This window comes from Anomaloglossus baeobatrachus, chromosome 3, assembly GCF_048569485.1.
Source record: "Anomaloglossus baeobatrachus isolate aAnoBae1 chromosome 3, aAnoBae1.hap1, whole genome shotgun sequence".
In the NCBI taxonomy this organism is placed as follows: Eukaryota; Metazoa; Chordata; class Amphibia; order Anura; family Aromobatidae; genus Anomaloglossus; species Anomaloglossus baeobatrachus.
The window spans coordinates 456,568,973-456,590,929 of record NC_134355.1 but is presented as its reverse complement, the minus strand read 5'-3'; the positions used below and the strand labels follow the sequence as shown (position 1 = coordinate 456,590,929).

Below are 21,957 nucleotides of genomic sequence, written 5' to 3'. Positions count from 1 at the left end.
ATTTTGCCTGATCTACTGATGATTTTAAAGAAAATTACATTGAAGTCTGGATTTTATTATAAAGAAGAGTATGGAAGCTGGATCATTTTCCTCATTCGCTGATGTACTGTGTAATGGCTGTGTCTGACCATACAGGGACATGGTCTGATCATACCACAGCTCTTGGGCAGTAGAGGATGCAAAAAGAGTATACAGATAGCAAAGCATGAGATCATAGCGGAATTTTTTTGTGAAGTAAAACATTTCCTTGTCTGTTTTGTAAAAAAATGTTGTATCTTAAAGAAAGAATAATTTTCAATACTGTGCTATAATATCTATTTTATTTTTTATTTCCTCCCCTGCTGAGGAGATGTGGTATGATCAGACTATGTCCCTGTACGGTCAGACACAGCCATTACATAGTACACAGCAGGGGCACATATATAAGATTATCTCAGCACAGTAACATTTTCATTAAACATATCAAATTGTGGAAATTATTATTATTCCAAGATATATTAATTAAATTGAATTTTGTACTTGGGACAACCCCTTTAAAATCTCTTTCATGATAGAAAAAGGCAGGAATTTATTAGGCCACTTAACAGGCAATGCATTGTCACTTAAGAGTGATGAATGTACGGAGATCTGTTCTATTATCTAAACTGTGGTGTATCGTTTGCTTCAAGGTCATTGTTAAATAACTGGCAAATATATGAATGTCCTTCATTGTGGAAGTGGGAGTGTTCATAAATACTGTAATCAAGGGATGAAGAGAAATCAGAGACTTTTTATCTGCATTTTAAATTTGTTAAAGTCTTTCCTTGGTAATTAATATGTTTTATCCAAATTAGGATAAATCTATAAGATGTCTGAAATAAATCTGTACTGAGAACACACAGGGCCTGCATGCTCCACATAGCTATTGTTTAGGTATAGCATTAGAACTTCATAAAAGTTTAGAGGCTTTGAGTTATCCACTGCTTGCTTGTTTTGGGGGGCTTAAGCTGGGTTCACACTAAGCGACAGCGACAACGACGTCGCTGTTACGTCACCATTTTCTGTGACGTAACAGCGACCTTGTAAGTCATTGTTTTGATCGCTGCTTAGCTGTCAAACACAGCAGCCGAAGCAGCGATCATAACGACACGCGTCGCTGTGCTGCAACATGTGCAGAGAGCAGGAGCCGCACACACTGAGCGCTGGCTCCCTGCTCTCTTAGCTACAGTACACATCGGGTTAATTCCCCAATGTGTACTGCAGCTACATGTGCTGAGAGCAGGGTGCCGCACACACTGCTTAGCGCTGGCTCCCTGCACTCCTAGCTACAGTACACATCGGGTTAATTACCCGATGTGTACTGCAGCCATATGTGCATAGAGCTGGGAGCTGGCGCTGTCAGCGTGAGAGCAACGGAGGCTGGTAGCGAAGGTAAATATCGGGTAACCACCTTGGTTACCCGATGTTTACCTTGGTTATAGCTTACCGCAGGCTGCCAGACGCCGACTCCTGCTCTCTGCACATTCAGGATTGTTGCTCTGTCGCTGTCACACACAGCGATGTGTGCTTATCAGCGGGAGAGCAGCAATAAAAAAACGAACCAGGGCTGTGTGTAATGAGCAGCGATCTCACAGCAGGGGCCAGATCGCTGCTCAGTGTCACACACAGCGAGATCGCTAATGAGGTCACAAAAACCGTGACTCAGCAGCGATCTCAGCAGCGATCTCGCTGTGTGTGAAGTACCCCTTATAGTCATTCCTTATTGACATAATGACAATGCAAATGAAAGAAACTGATCATTACTTTTATTTATTACTAGATTTTATTGACATATTAAAGGGAATCTCTCGGTAGGATTAACCATCCTAAGCCGTCAACATGGACATGTAGGTCATAGAAAGTTGAACAAAATGATACCTTGATATCTGTGATATGACATCTTATTCCAGAAAAATCCACTTTTGTCTTATATGTAAATGAGCTGCTAAGATCTATCAACCAGACATAGATCTCCCTGAGATTCTGCCTCTAGAGCTTATTGTAAATCAAAGAGGGTATTACCAGTGTGAGACATGTAATGACTGACAACAAAAAATAATAATAGGACCCACAGTTATTTATTATTAAATTAATGCACAGGTGCAGATATAAATTATGTGGCCAATATAGAAACATATATACTTACACTATGCATCAGCACAACACACATAATGAATACATGAACTCCACTACTGCTGTAAGGTTAAAAATGTAAGGTACTTAGTTAACGCTTCTTGATCAAAAAGCTCAAAGCTATCAACCACATCAATTCTACATATGAATGGACTTTATTACATACTATATGTCCTACCTCTCAATGTGGTAAAACAGGCCTCATCTAAATGGAAAGTGAAATAAATCCAGATGTAGCTTGCAATTATAAGGTTGCGTGAAACGATGTGCAGATAAGAGTGCTGAGCCCTGAAAGGGACCATACTTCCCCAATATATACTACAAAAAAAACAAGGCTCGGTTTAAGTCCTTGTTTGGCACATGGATAGGTAACATATAAGTAATAGGGTCCATCCTTGTTTAGGTACACCTTGACTTGGTTGGATGGTTTTTGTGCTCTTTGATCAAAAAGTGCTAACTATGTACTTTATGTTTTTAATGTTCACAGCAGTAGTGCAGTTCATGTATTCATTAATCACATTGTGCTGATGCATCATGTATGCATATTTATGTAATGACTGACAGTCTGCTCTCCTGATCTACATTTCCCACACTGACAACTCTCCATTATTTATTTAAAAAAAAGCTCTGGAGATACTCTCAGGCAGATCTGTGTCAATCAAATAGATATTAACAGCTCATGTATATATAAGAAAAACATGGATTTCTCTGACATAAAACATCACATCCCAGGTATCATGTTATTCACCTTTCTATGCTTTACATGCCCATATAGACAGCTTAAGAGGGTTAATAATACTAACAAATTCCCTTTAAAGAGAACCCATCAGCACAATTTTGTAGTGTAAAGTAAAGACATGGCTATAATTACGCTGTAATACAGATTAAATTGATACCTTTGGTGAACAAATCCAATTTGTGGTTCTTCTTTAATCACTATTTCGTGTTTCCTGCTAATCAGTGCACGGCATTTCTCCTCCCTGTCTGTGATTCCGCAGCCTTTCTGCCTCCCTCCATCCTTTCAATGACCTGCCAACTTAGTCTGAAATCTCAGCAGTGACTTGTCATTCACAGATCTGAGGCAGGCGGCAGGGACTGGTTGCTACAGACAGGGAAAAGACGACCCAATTAGCAAAAAACTTCAAATGTTTATTACAGAAAAAACACAGAGTTAATTTCTTCACCAAGGTATCGATGTAATCAGTATTACAACGCCATTACAGCCATGTCTTTATGTTACATTACAAAATTGTGTGGACAGGTTCTCTCTAAGTGATCTACATTTATAGCATTACTAAATTGGTAGAAAAAAAACACCTAGAAAAAAGGAGGAAATAAAAGTAACAACAATTAATATACTATAATAATACACTAAAAAGGTTTTTCAACATTTAAATATCTAGTGAACAATAAATCCAGATTCTTCTAATTGACACTGGACATATTATGTAGATGCTCTGATGAGACACTTAAAAGTACAATAGGGGTAATAAATTATATGTAGCAGGAATAGCCAGAGGTATTTTTACATGTGTAGTTTAGCATGATTTCTGTAATCTTGTAGAGAAATGTAATATGGGGGAAACCCAATTAAACATAGCACAACATAAAATTGTTAAAAGTAACTGGTTATTAAAGAGGACATTTTACCAATTTTAGCATATTAAACTGGACACGTCACGGAATTGTGGTTGCAGATCTGAATAAAACAACTTTTTTTAATTTCTTATCTCTGTCAAGGAGATATTTGCTTGTAAAGTTTAGTTTCTGGTTTATGGTAAGTCCAAGTTGGCGTAAGCAGAGAGTCATCTTCACGGATGTTTATTTCTTCCCTTGCATGATGATAACCAATCATAAGTAGAATGCATCATGCAGAGAAAAAAATGAACATGGCTACATAAAAGGTATAAACATGCTTTCTCCTGTGAGACATATACGCAGAATTGCACCCCTCTGTGATCTGACTATCAGCAGCTACTGTGCAGAGTAGAGCAGAGTTGAGTGTCATGACAAACACCTCTTGCAGATCTATTCTCAAGGCACTGTCAATGTCGGGGAGGGGGTACTACATCAAAGTGGATAGTATCTTAAGATGAGAGCTGCAATAGGAATTTGTAAACACACATGACCCTGCCCTACCACCCCTCTTTACACACTGACAGTGCCATAACAGGAGATCTGCAAGAAATGTTAATAATGACACACAGCTCTGCTCTATGCTGCACAGTGGTTGCCAGCAGTCAGACCTCAAAGGAGAGCAGGGCTGCAACATTGCATATTTCACAGGAGGTTTGACCTTTTCTGGTGGGATATTCTAAAACTCCCTTAGATGTAGCATAAATGAAAATCTAAATTTTGTAAGCTAATATCTCCGCAATGGAAACAAAAAATTAAAAAATAAAAAAAGATTATTTATTCAGCGCTCCAAGCTTTATCTTTTATGTTGTCAGTGACCAATTTAACATGTTAAAAGTGGTGAAAGGTCCTCTTTAAGGGTTAAAAATAGAAAATATATTAGAAAGTCCCAACTCTTTTTAGGTCCCCTTTGTAGTATTAATTCATTGTATTATCATTGGATGTTTTACAACATGGCAAATGTGACAATGACCAGTATGCGTTTGTGTAGGCATAAGGCCAGAGTCACACTTGCGAGTGACTCGCGTGAGTCTCACATTGGCATCACCCAGCATGGCCGCACATTCTTATGACAGGAGCGTCTCAGCTGCATGGAAATACATGCAGCTGAGAAGCTCCTGTCCATAAAGTGTGCGGCCATGCCGGGTGATGCTGATGCGAGACTCACGCGAGTCACTCGCAAGTGTGACTCTGGCCTTAAGTTTAAAATGTTAGCTTATCAGCAACTATTTAGGATCAGGAAATGTAATTTGTTCTGCAAACAAGTTTTGGATGTTTGTATTTAAATATTGAGTTGTATTTTAGGGGAAAGTGTTCCTGTGACCAAGACACCATTGCCAAATGTTGACAATTCCATTCCTTGGAAAGTACACAGTGGTGAAGATTTCAAGAGACATGTGCTCTTTTGTGGCACGGAGGTCATCCAGACTCAAGCTCCTAGCAAGTGTTTGGTGAAAGCAGTCGTATTAAGAACAGGTATTGGAATATAGTTCCCATTGTAGATTAAGGAAGATTCATGAGCAAAAAGAAAAAACTGATAACTTTGTTTATCTTTGTTAATGTACTTCGAACAGATTCAATTTTAAATAATAGGAATCATATATTTTATAAATACAAAAAGTGGTATGGGCAGCTTTACTGTGCATTATATAATGGTGTACTGGCCATTCTACATTTGGGGACGTCTTACGCCTAGAGCAGCCAGAAAGCTAAGTCCTAGAACAAATCCTGTAAGATATTCTATCATTTTTTTTTTTTTTGCATTTTATTTTTATTTTAACTCTATTTCCCCATGTTTGAAAAGAAAAAAGACACTGATTCCTTCTGTCATATGTACTATGTAGTATAATCAGTAAATTCATTACAAAATTTCTTTGTTGCTAACTTTAAAGTGGCTCTGTTGCTTGCTTTACCCTATTTATTATTATTTATTATTATTTATTATTATAGCGCCATTTATTCCATGGCGCTTTACAAGTGAGAGAGGGTATACATACAACAATCATTAACAGTACATAACAGACTGGTGAATGAGGAGAGAGGACCCTGCCCGCAAGGGCTCACAGTCTACAGGGAATGGGTGATGGTACAATAGGTGAGGACAGAGCTGGTTGCGCAGTGGTCTACTGGACTGAGGGCTATTGTAGGTTGTAGGCTTGTTGGAAGAGGTGGGTCTTGAGGTTCCTCTTGAAGCTTTCCATGGTAGTGGAGAGTCTGATGTGCTGAGGTAGAGCGTTCCAGAGTATGGGGGATGCACGGAAGAAATCTTGTACGCGATTGTGGGAAGAGGAGATAAGAGAGGAGCAGAGAAGGAGATCTTGTGAGGATCTGAGGTTGCGTGCAGGTAGGTACCGGGAGACTAGGTCACAGATGTAGGGAGGAGACAGGTTGTGCATAGCTTTGTATGTCATGGTTAATGTTTTGAACTGGAGTCGTTGGGCGATGGGAAGCCAGTGAAGGGATTGGCAGAGTGGCGAGGCTGGGGAGAACTGTATACACAATTCAATATTCTCTCAGACTTATTTAGGTTTGTGTACAGTGAAAATCCATTTTCTTGACTAATTTTAAAATTATTATTTTAGTAGACCAGCTAGGGCCTAAAATTCTACAATGCTCATTTTAACTGGAAGATTATATAGACATTGTGGCATGAATTAGGAAAAAACACAAGCCTCACAAGGTCTAAAAGATCTTTTTGATAACATATAAAGATTATATTTTGAAATCTAGCAACAGACATGCTTTACAATGCATCTATATTTATATTTCCTAAACCCCAATTACTGGTCAAATCTAGCTGCCCGTTTCCATCAAAGATCATAATGGTATGTATCATCTAATCTATCTAAATAAAGGTTGACTGTCATCACAAATTGATTATTCAGACTAAGTTCAATACCTTGTAGGGAACATAGCCCAAATGAAAATTGTACATTTAGTATTTTAACGAGTTCCTGCATTTTCTCGGAATCCTCCTTTATTCAGATATACTATTCAGGTGCTCAAAGCACACTTAGCATTGGTACCTATTTGTTAAACATGAACACTTTACCAGAGCAAGCATTGTCAATCAGGAAAAAGGGGGTGGAGATACATGTATTCTATGCAAGGGGAAGGTGCACAGAACTCTTCAGCCTCTCAAAAGGGTGTATTGAGAACCTCATTAGCATATTTGATAAAGGAGGATTTGAGGCAAAAACAGAAATAGATTAAAACACCTTGGGCAAACACCTTTATTAAGACTATTATCTCTAATATGTTCTATGCTTAATTTGGACGCAGTTTATGTTGACAGATGCCCTTTAAAGGAGACCTGTCACACTGGATATAGGGTTAATCAGCAGGTCAATAACATTGTGAAGGTGCTCAGTCATCATACTAAAAGTGTGACTGCCTGACTGGAGAAAATGGATTTTTATTCTTCTCGAAGCTGTAGGCTTTCAGTCATTAGGGGTGCCAATGTGGCTACAGTCACTGCTCACAGCAATGTGAGTGTCAGCTGTAAGCAGGCAACAGCACTATCACTGACAGCTGGCTCAAAAGTGCAGCAGAATCAACTGTCATTTAAAGCACCAGGGTGTGCTTACAGCCACCATGTTGAAATGCCAGTGTGTGCTTACAGCCACCATGTTCAAATGCCAGTGGATGCTTACAGCCGCCAGGTTAAAGTGCCAGTGTGTGCTTACAGCCACTATGTTGAAGTGCCAGTGTATGCTTACAGCCACTATGTTGAAGTGCCAGTGTATGCTTACAGCCACCATGTTCAAATGACAGCGTATTCTTACAGCCGCCAGGTTAAAGTGCCAGTGTGTGCTTACAGCCACTATGTTGAAGTGCCAGTGTATGCTTACAGCCACTATGTTGAAGTGCCAGTGTGTGCTTACAGCCACCAGGTTAAAGTGCCAGTGTGTGCTTACAGACACCATGTTCAAATGCCAGTGGATGCTTACAGCCGCCAGGTTAAAGTGCCAGTGTGTGCTTACAGCCACTATGTTGAAGTGCCAGTGTATGCTTACAGCCACTATGTTGAAGTGCCAGTGTGTGCTTACAGCCACCAGGTTAAAGTGCCAGTGTGTGCTTACAGCCACTATGTTGAAGTGCCAGTGTGTGCTTACAGCCGTCAGGTTAAAGTGCCAGTGTATGCTTACAGCCGCCAGGTTAAAGTGCCAGTGTGTGCTTACAGCCACTATGTTGAAGTGCCAGTGTATGCTTACAGCCACTATGTTGAAGTGCCAGTGTGTGCTTACAGCCACCAGGTTAAAGTGCCAGTGTGTGCTTACAGCCACTATGTTGAAGTGCCAGTGTGTGCTTACAGCCGTCAGGTTAAAGTGCCAGTGTATGCTTACAGCCGCCAGGTTAAAGTGCCAGTGTGTGCTTACAGCCGCCATGTTAAACTGCTGGAGTGTGCTTACAGTAACCACTCGCAGTGCTGTGAGGGATGAATGTAGCCAACCCATCATAAACCTGTGTGAGAGAAACTCGACGGCACCTGGAAGGAATAAAGTTTGTTTTCTCCCAAGTGCCACACTTTCATTATGGTAAATGGGCATCTTTCTAGCACTATTAACCTCCAGATTAACCCTATATCTGCAGATTAATAGCATTATCTGACATGACAGGTTCCCTTCAAACTGTATTTAAATAAATGTAGGTTTTCACCTACTGTAAATGTTGTAACGTGTCTGTGTGTGGAGAAAAGGCGAATGCTTGACTTGTACTAAAATAAGCAAAGCAATAGGGTCTCACATAAATTTTGAAAATACTTGGGTCAGAAAAGAAGAACACAGACAAAAGTGGTTGTGGTGATCATTGCTTCCAAAATATCCAGGGCACTGTGCAGAACACCAAAAGCTCGAAGATAAATATGGGTTTATATTACCTGATTTTATAGCATCAAGCAACCGCTCTATCAGTAAATATAACCCGATTGGTGGTTAATGTAATAGCTTATTTACACAGGCTGATTCCACTTCAGATACACTCGGAATAATCAGTAATAGAACGTTCAGTGCACATAGGCTGCCATCGTTCTCTGCAGCTCAGGTTGATGTTCTACTGAAAATGATGATTTTTTTTTTTTGTGCAAACCAAAAGATTAATTCACTCAATGAACAATCATTTTGCTCATGGCATCTAAGTGACCTGTTTAGTCATCTCAGATTGCATGATTATTGTCAGCGAGCAGTCCTAAGTATTATTATTTATTATTCATTTCTTGTGCAGTTTAAATGTACTTTACCTTTTTATGAATGGGAAATTTTCATTTTTTTGAGATTTAATTTTTTACTTCTGTTCTTATAAGGATCGTAATTTTACATTTCTCCGTCAAGGTAATCATAGCAGGGCTTGGTTTTTGTGGGATGAGATTTAGTTTTGAATTCACTGTACTATGTAATGTACTGACAAATTAGAAAACAAAATTGTAGTGAAATGGTGGAAAACAACACAATACCCAATGGAATTTTTGGTTTTCTAATTATGGCATTTATTATTTGGTAAAAAAAAAGAGGCCTGGCAGTTTTATCCTTCAGGTCAATATGAGTATCGCCATACTAAACTTAGAATTTTTTTTATATCTTACTGTTAAAAAGATGAAGAACTTTATAAAAAAAAGAATTGTTTTTTGTCACCTTTTCTTGAGGTCTGTATTTTTTTCTGTCATGGAGCTGTGTGAAATCTGTAATTTCTGGTGCTTTGATCATACTTTTTTATTTCCGGCATTTCAGAATACATATAAAGTTTGGATTGAGTTTTTGTTGCAATTGTTTGTTGGCATTGCAGCGACTGAAAAAATAATATTTTTGCATTTTGACCTTTTTTTACTTTTGGTGTTTAACACATGGTTAAAAGAATTTTATAGATTGCACTTTTTACAGACATCAAAAAAATGTTTTTTATTTTTCTTTATTTTTTACAGGGAACCTGTCAGGTCCCATATGCATTCTGAGCTATAAGCAGTGTGTTGTGTGGCCTAGGTTCCCCTTCCTATCCATCCCTGTGTTGTAATATTGTGTAATATTAAATTAATAAAAAGCATTTTATTACTTACATATTCCCTATGTAAATGAGCAGGTCTCTAGCCTCATGGGCGTCACATCGCCCTGTGGGTGTTTGCATGTATTCCGTGGTATCAAGCCCACAGGGGTGTGATACCATGGATTTACATGAGTGATGTCACCATCAGAAACTTCAGATCCCGCGTGTGCGTACTTACCATTCTCACAGCCGTCATCAGAGTGCTCGCTTCTCTGCTTCAGATGCGCTCTGTGCATCTGTGCAGCAGTCTTCTGAGCATGCGCAGTGCTCATCTGAAGCAGAGACCTGCTCATTTACATAGGGAATATGTAAGTAATAAAACGTTTTTTATTACTTTCATATTCCACAATATTACAACAAAAGGATGGGTAGGAAGGAGTTATTAGGGAGCACAACACACTGCTTATAGCTCAGAATGCATATGGGACCTGACAGGTTCCCTGTAAATGGGAAAGGAGGAAGAACTTTTTTTTAGAAAATATTTATTTATAGCTTTGAATACTTTTTTTGTATTTGCCTGGATTTCTTCAGTCCTTTTAGGGCACTTCAACTTGAGATCATTTCATCGCTTACACTATATACTATAGTTGACATTATTGCAGTACAGAGTGAAAATGACCAATATGGCAGTTAGGCCTCTTTCACACATCAGTGATTTTGGTAAGTATGTGCTAGTTTTTATACATACTAGAATCATGGACATACGCAGAACTATTACAATTCCAGACCCATTACTGGCTGCGTAATAATGTATGTAGCCACAGCCGACCCGGAAGTAGCTGCTGTGGTGGTCAGCACCGGCCGGAAACATAGCAGAGCCAAAGACTTCAGCACCATGGACAGCATGAGCAGGGACAGGTGAGTTTATCTCCATGTGTAATTACGTATCACGGAGCATAGATAACGGATAGCACATGATCAACCCACATGTGCCGTGAATCAGGGCACATGGAGGGACATATGCGTTTTTTACACATCAGTGAAAAACTTCTGTGTTTTTCACTGATGTGTGAAACAGGCTTTACAGAGATTTTCAGCAGGACCCTGGCTGCAAAGACACCGGTTTCTGCCAATCTCACCATCTCATGCTGATGGGAGTAGGTGCATGCGTGCACGAGTGATTGCACTATTTAAATACTGCTGGCAAAGATTAAACTAAACCCGAGATGATCAAAATCATGTTGGGTTTTGTTTACCTTATGGCTAGTATGAACATGCGCTTATAATTTGCATGCATACCAACTCACACTCCGGCTCATTTTTTTTCTTTTTTCTGTCAAAGATTTGTCAGTGGCATTAATATAGTTAAACAGTTCCAGGCAGTGCTAACTCTATATGTTAAAGGCATCTCTCCGGCACAGTGGGCAGCTGTCTGGTATAGTGCGAGCTCAGTTCTGGAGACCACAGCCAATGTTACCACATGCCGTATCTTTATGTTTTGTGGTCACCATTGGGTTAAAGCTTAAGAAAACAGTTGTTTAAGTAGACTTGTCAATGACTTATCAAAAGTAAAGCAACAAACTGTATTATAGGTGCCACGTTGTAGGAGCATTCATGTGGAAACCCTTCAGTTAATGCGCAAGTATTTAGTGAACATTCTCTTTTATATTCTCAGGATTCAATACAGCAAAAGGTGATCTCGTGAGGTCTATCCTCTACCCCAAACCAGTGAACTTTAAACTGCACAGAGATGCAATCAGATTTTTACTTGGGCTTGTGGCAATTACAGTCGTTGGAGTGATTTACACACCTATTGTCTTTACAAAAAATGGAGTAAGTTGTTTTTCAGTTTTGAGATGATAAATTGCTCCAAAAGGTAATAACTAAAAGTTATTCAAATAAAAAAAGGTATTCTTGTAGTACTATTTTATGGGCATTCTTTGGGGACTTTTTCTTATACAATGAAATTAAAGATGATATTTCACCACATTTTTCATGTTAAACTGGACATTGGATGTAATAGTGGCCGAAGAGTCAAATCATTTTTTTTTCCATTTTGCCTCTCTTTTGCACTGATATTAGCACTCAACGTATTTGGCACCTCATGAGTTAACTGTTTTAAAATCCAATTTGGTGTTATCAGACAGTTTTCATTGGGGATATACACTTCTCCCTGTATGCTGCTGATCAACTCTAAGCAATATATATGATGTATGACAGTCTAACCTCCTGCATGAGTCAGTGTTGGAGGAGGAGCAGCACAGCTGAGCTTAGCTATGTCACATTACAAGCCCTTCTGTCAGTTCTTCTGAATATTCAGTGTGTCAGTTTATGTCATTTTGGTCAAGCAACTTGCACTCGCTCTGCAGTGAAATCAGGGCTGTCATTACATCTTGCACAGGTCTCACCTGTCCTGTGTAAACTGAGATGTAATAACTCCCTAGTGTGAGCCCACTGTAGGGCAAGTGCAAGTTAAGCACAACCGTTATAAGTGTGATATTGCCACTTCCAGCACTCATCTCTGGACAGTCAATGTGGGCAAGAAGCAGTACAGCAGAGCTAACAGTAGAGAGAGAGAAGAGCTGATAGAAGGGTGTGCAGTGTAACACAGCTAAACCCGGCAGCGCCGCTCCTCTCCCCACACTTATCCACACAGGAGGTGAAACTGGGAGATCAGAGCTGTATCATTACATCTCACAGTGAGAAAGCTGCTCTATGCTATGGTGGGGGCATGTTATTCTTTTCTTTGAATGTTGTCTGTTTATAATTAGTCAGAATTATACAGGGAGAAGTACATGCCTCTAGTGAAAACTGTGTGATAACACCCATTTGGACTTTAAAGGAAAAATGTAAAAAAAAATGGATTAGACTCTGCAACCACAATAACATTGTGTCCAGTTTTACATTAAATTTTGGTAAAAAGGTCCTCTTTACAATAATTGTCCATTTTTCACAGCTTTCCTCACAAACTGAACCGCACTTTTATGCATTCAATGGCTGCTTGTGGAGGAGCAGTGTCCAGACCCATCCATCAGTCCAATTTTAAAACACCTCACAATGTAAAGTTTAATTTCTATTGGAGAAGGCTGATTGATGAAAACGTCTGGTCACACGAGCAGCCATTTTATGGACAGAAGTGCTGATCAGTTTGTAAGAAAATCTGTACAAACAAGTGAAAGTGGACAGTCCATTTAAGATATGTACCTAGTATCTGAATTACTTTTAATAATCAAAATAGCCCAATATGAATTAAGAAGCTTTTATAAATGTAGATTTTTGTGGGCATGGTAACATGATTTCCAGGAGCCAACGTCACGCAGCTACTGGACATCTTGACCAGGCACGATGCTCATTTCGGCAGCATCAGTGTGCCTTAGAAGCCTGGTGTGCATGTCTCGGCTTCAGAGAGGCGCATCACGCATGAAGCTGCCGGAATGAGCCTCGTGCATACTCAAGATTTCCAGGAGCTGTGGTGATAACATGGAAAGAGGGACGACTAGTCTCGGAAAACAACATCCCTTTATCTAGTCATAGGCCTAATTACTATAGGAACATTGATTTTAGTAAATAATATATACAGGGCTGGTTAAGCAGTGAATTTTGGCATAGAGATGTTAATACTGATGGGTTGGGGGCATAAGGGACCTGACAGCTGTCCTTTAAGGAGAAGCTCTGTCTGAAAAATAATTTCACATATTAATTATCCTGTAGTATAATGTTAGCTAGTAACTCAACATATGGAGTTCTAAACTATCAAATTCTTACTTACCTCCATGGCCCATTTTTATAGCTCCTACTGTATGTTGCGTTCTACTTGGCTCTAGATGCAGACGTTGTCCATAACAAAACAAACAGCATTGAAGGCAGGACGTACCAAGAAGTTTCAATAGAAAATTCTCTTAATATCCGTTTTGCAGTTAGCAATAAGAACATTTTCTACACTGAATACCAGTATTGTTACAAAATATCACCTCGCTATCATATATTGTATAGTTAATTATCATCAAACAGTATTTTTACAGCCATAAAGCCTTATAAAGTTATTATGTGAATTATAATATAGGTTTTAGATATTGAATATAAGATTTTAGTGAATTTAATCTCATGTTTATGATTTAGGCTTCTGTATCAGACACTGTCATCTGGTCATTGCTTATCGTTACCGTCAGCGTTCCCGCAGCTCTCCCCGCAGCAGTCCAAGTCTGTATACTGTATTCCCAAACTAGGCTTAAGAGGAATGGCATATTCTGTCTAAGTGCACAACGGATTAATATGTGTGGCCAACTAAATATTATCTGTTTTGATAAGGTAAATTATGTGTTTTTTTTCTTATTATTTTATCATTAAAACCACCAGGATTTTCCTATATAAACTAAAGCCAGCGCTATACTGGCACTATTATGCTGATGCTAACCAAACCTTTAGTTGTGAGAACAGATTTATAGTTTCTGAAATACAAGCAAGTAAAGTTTGTGAAATGCACTGTTATTTGATGATAGGTGCAATAGAATATTTAATAGGCGGGTTTTGCTAGTTATTCCCACCTCTGTCTGCCTTCCTGTCCTTCATCCTCCCTCTCCTTCCTCCCTCCTTCCTCCCCTTATAATAACAGAGACAGGGGGAGGGAAGACAGGCAATCAGACAGGGGTGGGAATAACTAGCAAATTCTGACCCATCTATTAGATATTTCATTGCACCTATCATCAAATAACAGTGTACTTCACAAACTTTACTTGCTTGTATTTAAGAAACTATACATCCAATCCCACAACTAAAGGTATGTTTAAAATCAGAATGATAGCGCCAGTATAAAATTGGCTTTAGTTTATACAGGAAAATCCTGGTGGTTGGTCCTCTTTAAGCCAGCCAGAATTCTGATATCAACTGCTTTAAAAAGTAGCATAAGTTTTGCTAAACACGAGGCTGTGCAAAACTTGTGACTTTTGGTGTTTTCATGCCATTTTTGCCGAGCTCTGACAAAGTGGGTAGAGCTGGGATGGGAAAGGGGCATGGTGACCCCTGCTCATTAAAGTCAGGAGAATAGGCAACATTCTTTACCCCAGAAATCTTAGTACAGGTTCAGATATTGATGATGATGATGATGGAAAAATGGCCATGCTGGTAAAGCCACCTTGAAATCATTGAACATTAAACAGGTATCTGATATTTAAAGTTATTTTTCAAAAAGGCATTTTATTTTCTAAATATCCCGCAAAGATTTTTCATTTTTATTGTACTCACCCTTTTCCCCCAAATCAGTGCAATAAGTTGGCGTGTAGCTCTGGCATTTGGCAATCCAGAGAGCCACATTTCCCACAAAGCTTAGTGTCGGCTTTTCACCAGTGCTAGCTCTAATCAGCCATGCACACTTTTCTGTTTTTGTACTAACCCTCTCTTCCGACCTGTCTGCATGCATTCCGAACCTTTTTTTCACAATAAGTGGCTGAAGGCTATCGGCACATGCTCAGTAAAGATGGTAACTCAGTTGCAGTAGGCATAGACTGCACAGGCACTGGCAATGAATAGTGTGTCTGACAAAGATGGGTAGTGCCGCTGGAGGTAGACTGCACTGAGCATGTGCATCAGCAATGGTATTCTATTTGAGTCTACATTAGGCTTGCCTGAGCTTACCAATTGAATGTCATCAGAATTGGAAAAAGTGCAAACAGCCAAAAATTAGGTAGAGAATTGTGGGGACGTTTTGATGGCAGTAAATTTAAACAAATGCTAATTTTCAAAGCAGGGAAACATTTATGCTAAGATTTTGACTGTTAGGGGCACTTTGCACACTACGACATCGCAGTTGCGATGTCGGTGGGGTCAAATCGAAAGTGACGCACATCCGGCGTCGCAGTCGATATCGTAGTGTGTAAATCCTTTTTGATACGATTAATGAGCGCAAAAGCGTCGTTATCGTATCATCGGTGTAGGGTCCGGCATTTCCATGAATTGGGAAATACCGATGTTATGATGTTGTTCCTCGTTCCTACGGCAGCACACATTGCTGTGTGTGAAGTCGCAGGAGTGAGGAACATCTCCTACTTGCGTCCTGCGGCTCACCCCGGCTATGCGGAAGGAAGAAGGTGGGCGGGATGTTTACGTCCCTCTCATCTCCGCCCCTCCGCTTCTATTGGCCGCCTGCCGTGGGACGTCGCTATGACGCCGCATGACCCGCCCCCTTAATAAGGAGGCAGTTCGCCGGCTAGAGCGACGTTGCAGGGCAGGTGAGTGCATGTGAAGCTGCCGTAGCGATAATGTTCGCTACGGCATCTATCACCATGATATCGCAGCTGCAACGGGGGCGGGGACTATCGCGCACGGCATCGCAGCATCGACTTGCGATGTCATAGAGTGCAAAGTGCCCCTTAAACTAATCTTTTAAAGATACTTTCTTCTGTGACCGCCTTTTTCAGTTTGCCATGAATATCTTTATAGTTCATAATGTATTTTTATACAGACAGGCACTTTAACAGAAGATGGAATGGAATTATGGGGTATTGTTCCTTCAGATATGAGAAGGTATGGTTACCATGCATAATAGAACTCCAATTAACAATATATGTGTTTAACGACATGGTAGAAGAAAATAGAAAAAAGGGTATAAAAGAGAAATAGTCCATCTATCGAATTAATGTATGACATTACATAGTCCACAACATTCATTAGTAGAAATGATTCTAATATACAGTACATGCATTAGAGATACATTCTGATTATCCACTACTAAATTTACTTGCTTCTCATGAAAAGTTACTACATTAATAATATTAATAATATAACAAGAGATTCAGTATAGCTTTCTTAGCTATGAGAGTGAAGGTCTACTGCCTAACGGCTTAGGTGGCCATACATGTTAGCTGTTGGCCGAAAATTGCTCCCATACACCTAGCGCTCCTGTATTCTCTATGAAAAAGTCACCTACAAGTGTTCCGGCGGTTTATCTCAGGGAGAATGCATTGTGATCAGCAGTCCAAAACCTGACATATGTGATTGACACCTGTCCAGACCATGGATTGGCTGACATCCACATATACATTAGACCATCATCTTAACTCATTGATATGTGTATGAGGGCCCTAAAACTTGTTATTTAACTATTCTGATTATCACATGTCCCAAAATCTCTCATAAACTGTATTTTCCCAGTCTGGGAGCTCTGTAATCACTGCCTAATAAAACTAATAGAATATCCTAATAGAATTTGAATCTAGAATAGCTCAGAAATCTGAGACAGTAATATTGGGTCAGGATTGGGACAGAAAGAAGTAAATGTTTCCAGTACTTTGATGTTCAAAACTTAGATGTTGTTTTAGATAAACAGCACTTATCATTATTAAAGCTCCAGTCCAGTGGAACTTGGGGGGGTTCACTGCTGAGTGGTGCTTTAAATATTAAGTCCTCTGCCCCCAGTCTTATACATAGCATCTGGCATTTTTACCTTTTTTCAGTGATCCGGTCCTTTGGCACCTTCTTGTGACCATAACCTCTAACTGGCCAGAAGGCAGAAGTTACATCACAAGTAAAGTTAAATGAGTTCCGAAATATTTGTATTCGTAATACTCCTAACGAATACTTTGTAATACTCGTGTATTCGTTCCGAAGAGCGAGTACAATACAAGTCAATGGGATACGCAAGTAATTTTCTGGACTCCAGCAGAAAATTACTCGCATATCCCATTGACTTGCATTGTACTTGCATACTTGTTCCGAATACGAATATTTTGATACTCGCTCAACTCAAGCTCTCAATTCAAGTTCATGAGAGCCAAAACAAGGCTCTCATAGACCTGCACTGATTTGTAACTTCTGGCTTTCTCCATGAAACACTGGAGCAGCCGGCTGGTCACAAAATGCCCGAGATTGATGGGAGCGGCGGTTATAGAAGTTGAAAACATAGGTAGGTGAGTATAAGGGGTACTTGGCACGTTGCGACATCACTAGCTGATGGTAGCAATGCTGAGCACGATAGTACCCGCCGCCATCGCACATGCGATATCTTGTGATAGCTGCCGTAGCGAACATTATAGCTATGGCAGCTTCACACGCACTTACCTTCACTGCGACGTCACTCTGGCCGGCGACTCACCTCCTTCCTAAGGGGGCGGGTCGTGCGGCGTCACAGCAACGTTACAAGGCAGGCGGCCAATGGAAGCGGAGGGGCGGAGATGAGCGGTACGTAAACATCCCGCCCACCTCTTTGCTTCCGCATAGCCGGTGGAGACAGGTAAGGAGAAGTTCCTCGCTCCTGCGGCTTCATACACAGCGATGTGTGCTGCCGCAGGAACAAGGAACAACATCGTACCTGTCGCTGCAGCGAAATTATGAAAATGACTGACACTACACAGATCACCGATTTCTGACGCTTTTGCGATCATTTATCGGTGCATCTAGGCTTTACACGTTGCACCGTCGTTACTGGTGTCGGATGTGCGTCACTTTCAATTTGACCCGACAACATCGCCGTAGCGATGTCGCAACGTGCAAAGTACCCCTAAGACTAGGGGCAGGGAACTTAGACTTAAAGCACCACTCCAGCAGTAAAATAATGAAAAAAAAATCTAGATTGGTGCTTTATTTCATTTAGTGCAACATTTTACTGTATCTCTAAAACATTTTTGTGATAACTTCTGAATTCTCTTGTAGCTTCCAAGAAGTTTATTTATTTACACCAGGTAGTAGCTTGCCATGGAGCCCGGTACTAGTAGGAATGGTCAGCTGTCATTCATTGATTTACTTGGATGGAAAAATACAGGGAGACCCATTGGACCTGAAAATGTTCGAGGGTACAGGCTGGGTACGTTCTATATAAAAAATACTAAATTAATGTTTATGGAAATGTTCACTGATGTTTTGTATCTAAATCCCTTATTTAATACAGAGGGTCTTGTTATAAAAATATGTTTCCAGAGAAACTCCAGCGGACAGATTCCAAGGCAAAAGTTTTCTCATAAAATTCTTTCAAATTTAATATCATACAATCCATTAAAAATAGATCCACACGTGGGGCAAAAGTAGTAACACGGGTAAGGGTAGTAGCCCCCCTGGACTACGTGTTTCGCCATATGTGCGCCTTCTACATGGTCCATAAACAATAAACTTCTTGCAAATCGTTAACAAGGGAAGTGGGGGGTAGGGTAAAAACAAACATGCAACACCCATGTTAACTCTATATTTACATACCCCTCCAGTAAAATACAATGAACCGTTTATCATTATATAAACAAACAGGAAAAAATAATACTTGCACAAGGAACAAATTATTCTGCTATTATAATCAAAAAAGAGTGAGCGAAATGAAACTTAGAAGGCGAGCTCCATCAAAAAAGCACATATGTATTACAAAATATGCACAAAAGGGTAGATCTAATAAAATGAAAGAATTCTTCACATCAATTATTATGTTTTAGCATTAAAGACAATGCTGAATTTTATAGACACATTAACCTCATAGGTGTTCGATTAATGATTGCTATTAATAATGGGTGAGTCTATCAGCATATTAACGATCCTAAGTTACACCACAAAATGCAAATGTCTCTTAAGGGTGCTTTACACGTTGCGACATCACTAGCGATAGCTAGCGATGTCGTGCACGATAGCACCCGCCCACGTCACTGTTTCGTCATGAGGGTAATCGCTGCAGTAGCGAACAATATCGCTACGGCAGCATCACACGCACATACCTGCTTAGCGACGTCGCTGGAGACACCGAACAATCTCTCCTTTAAGGGGCGGTTCATTCGACGTGACAGCGGCATCACTAAGCGGCCGCCCAATAGCAGAGGAGGGGAGGATATGAGCGGCCGGAGCATGCACCACCAACAATATTATGAAAAGGAGCGACATATCAACGATCAACGATTTTTGACGTTTTTGCAATCGTTGATCGTCGCTCCTTTTAGTCACACACAACGATGACGCTAACGGCGCCAGATGTGTGTCACGAACACCGTGACCCCGACGATATATCGTTAGCGATATCGTTGTGTGTAAAGCACCCTTTAATGAAATCTGTAGAAAAATCCTAGATTCCAGATACAACTAATAGCATATTCTAAGGTTTTGCCTTTTATACAGACCATCGGGCATGCGGCTGCCCAAAGTAAAGATCCAATAACTCTCCCTATTTTGGAGTTTCCATTTATGGTTACCTCCTCTCAGAGGTTGAAAAACCTTCTCAATGCCCGCAAATAGGAAGGTGGACACATCTCTATTGTGTTTTGTTACAAAATGCCGCGAGGCCGAAGAGATGTTAATCGCAGTAATGCTAATCACAAAGAGGGTCTTGTTGTCACTCTCACTGCCACTTAGCCCCTACAGCACACATCCCTCTAGCACCACACTAACTGAGTCCCTTCTTGAAATACTAGATTATGCTAAAGAAGTGTTCAATTAAACTCAAATATTTACTTTAATATCTTTACACTTGTGTTCGGAGATTTGGTCTTTCTGTTACTCTTTTGTGAACAGACATAAAGAATTCATGTCCTCAATGGATCCAGTACATAACTGATGCAAGCGCAAGCAGAGGGGCTCCACTGATTATTAATGGATCGTCAGGATTCCACTATGTGGAAATGAACTTCACAAAATCCTCCAAAGTAAATGCAATAGTGAGAGATTTATTTAGTACAACAGGTACATATTATCAATGGATAGAAATAATTAGTGCTTTAGGAGAAAATGGATAAAAGACATTTTGGCTCCCCCGAGTCTTTGTCTAGACTTCAGAACATCAGTATATTAAGAAGGAATCCAAGTGTAATGGGCACTAAGTAGCACCAAGTAGAAGCACCCACTTAGCATTGCTTTGTGCCCGTTACACCCAGACTCCACCTTACATATACATACATAACTTCTACAACTTGGGATAGTCTAAGCAACTCTTTTTTTCATTGGCGCCTGAAGCAGTCAATATTTCTATCCATTCATGGGCGGACATTGCTGCAACCTGTGCAGCTGCACGTGATCCAAAGGGGTAAGGGGGCCCATTTCCACCTCCAAAGTTTGCATTATGATGAGCTATTGGCATGGAAAGGGCCCATTTATTGTTCTTGCATAGGGCCCCATTTATGCCAGTGTATCCATTCAAGATATGTACCTGCTGAACTAAATAAATGTCTAATGATTGCATTCATGTGGAAGTGTGCAGTGAAGTTCATTTCCATGTATGTTGGGACTTCAGTCCTGTCTACTAGCACCTTCTACCACCTGATGATTGAGGACTCCCCAGTTTAAAAGAACTGGATTTTATTCTGTGTTAGTTTTCAGAATGGAATAAAAATGTTTGGTAGAATGCACATTTTCTTCTATTCTAAAAGAGACATACAGTGGGCAAAAAGTATTTAGTCACCCACCAATTGTGCAAGTTCTCCCACTTAAGATGAGAGAGGCCTGTGATTGACACCATAGGTAGACCACAACTATGAGAGACAAAATGAGAAAACAAACCCATAAAATCACCTTGTCTGATTTTGCAAGATTCTATTTTCAAATTATGATGAAAAATGAGTATTTGATCAAAAATGTTGTTATATATCTTTGTTGACAAAGACAGAGGCCAAACGTTTTCTGTAAGTCTTCACAAGGTTGGCACACACTGTTGGTGGTATGTTGGCCCATTCCTCCATGAAGATGTCCTCTAGAGCAGTGAGGTTTTGGGACTGTCACTGGGAAACATGGACATTGAATTTCTTCCAAAGGTTTTCTATGGAGTTGAGATCTGGAGGCTGGCTAGGCTACTCCAGGACCTTCATATGCTTCTTACAAAGCCACTCCTTTGTTGCCCTGGCAGTGTGCTTGCAATGATTATAATGCTGAAAGACCCTGCACACGTTTCATCTTCAATGCCCTTGCTGATGGAAGGAGGTTTGCACTCAAAATCTCACGATACATGGCCCCATTCATTCCTTCATGTACACTGATTAATCATCCTGGTCCCTTTGCAGAGAAACAGCCCCAAAGCATGATGTTGCCATCCTGATGCTTCACAGTAGGTATGGTGTTCTTTGAATGCAAGTCAGCATTCTGTTTCCTCCAAACACGACTAGTTGTGTTTCTACCAAACAGTTTTACTTTGGCTTTATCAGACCATATGACATTCTCCCAATACTGTTCGGGATAATCAAATGCCAAACCAAATGATGTATGCACAAACAGAATATACTAAACCTTCCTCTTGAAGGCGGCCACAGC

General features: G+C 40.1%; 1 protein-coding gene across 1 annotated transcript in view; it reads left to right on the top strand.

Annotated features, from left to right (window-relative positions):
* Nucleotides 1-21,957, top strand: part of LOC142297274 (putative cation-transporting ATPase 13A4) — a 143,461-nt gene that overhangs the window by 26,375 nt on the left and 95,129 nt on the right. Inside the window, exons 10-14 of the mRNA XM_075341528.1 lie at nucleotides 5,092-5,262; nucleotides 11,438-11,595; nucleotides 13,882-14,070; nucleotides 16,220-16,281; nucleotides 18,406-18,556. Of these exons, the coding sequence (XP_075197643.1) occupies nucleotides 5,092-5,262; nucleotides 11,438-11,595; nucleotides 13,882-14,070; nucleotides 16,220-16,281; nucleotides 18,406-18,556 (731 nt within the window). The remainder of the gene's footprint in view (nucleotides 1-5,091; nucleotides 5,263-11,437; nucleotides 11,596-13,881; nucleotides 14,071-16,219; nucleotides 16,282-18,405; nucleotides 18,557-21,957) is intronic.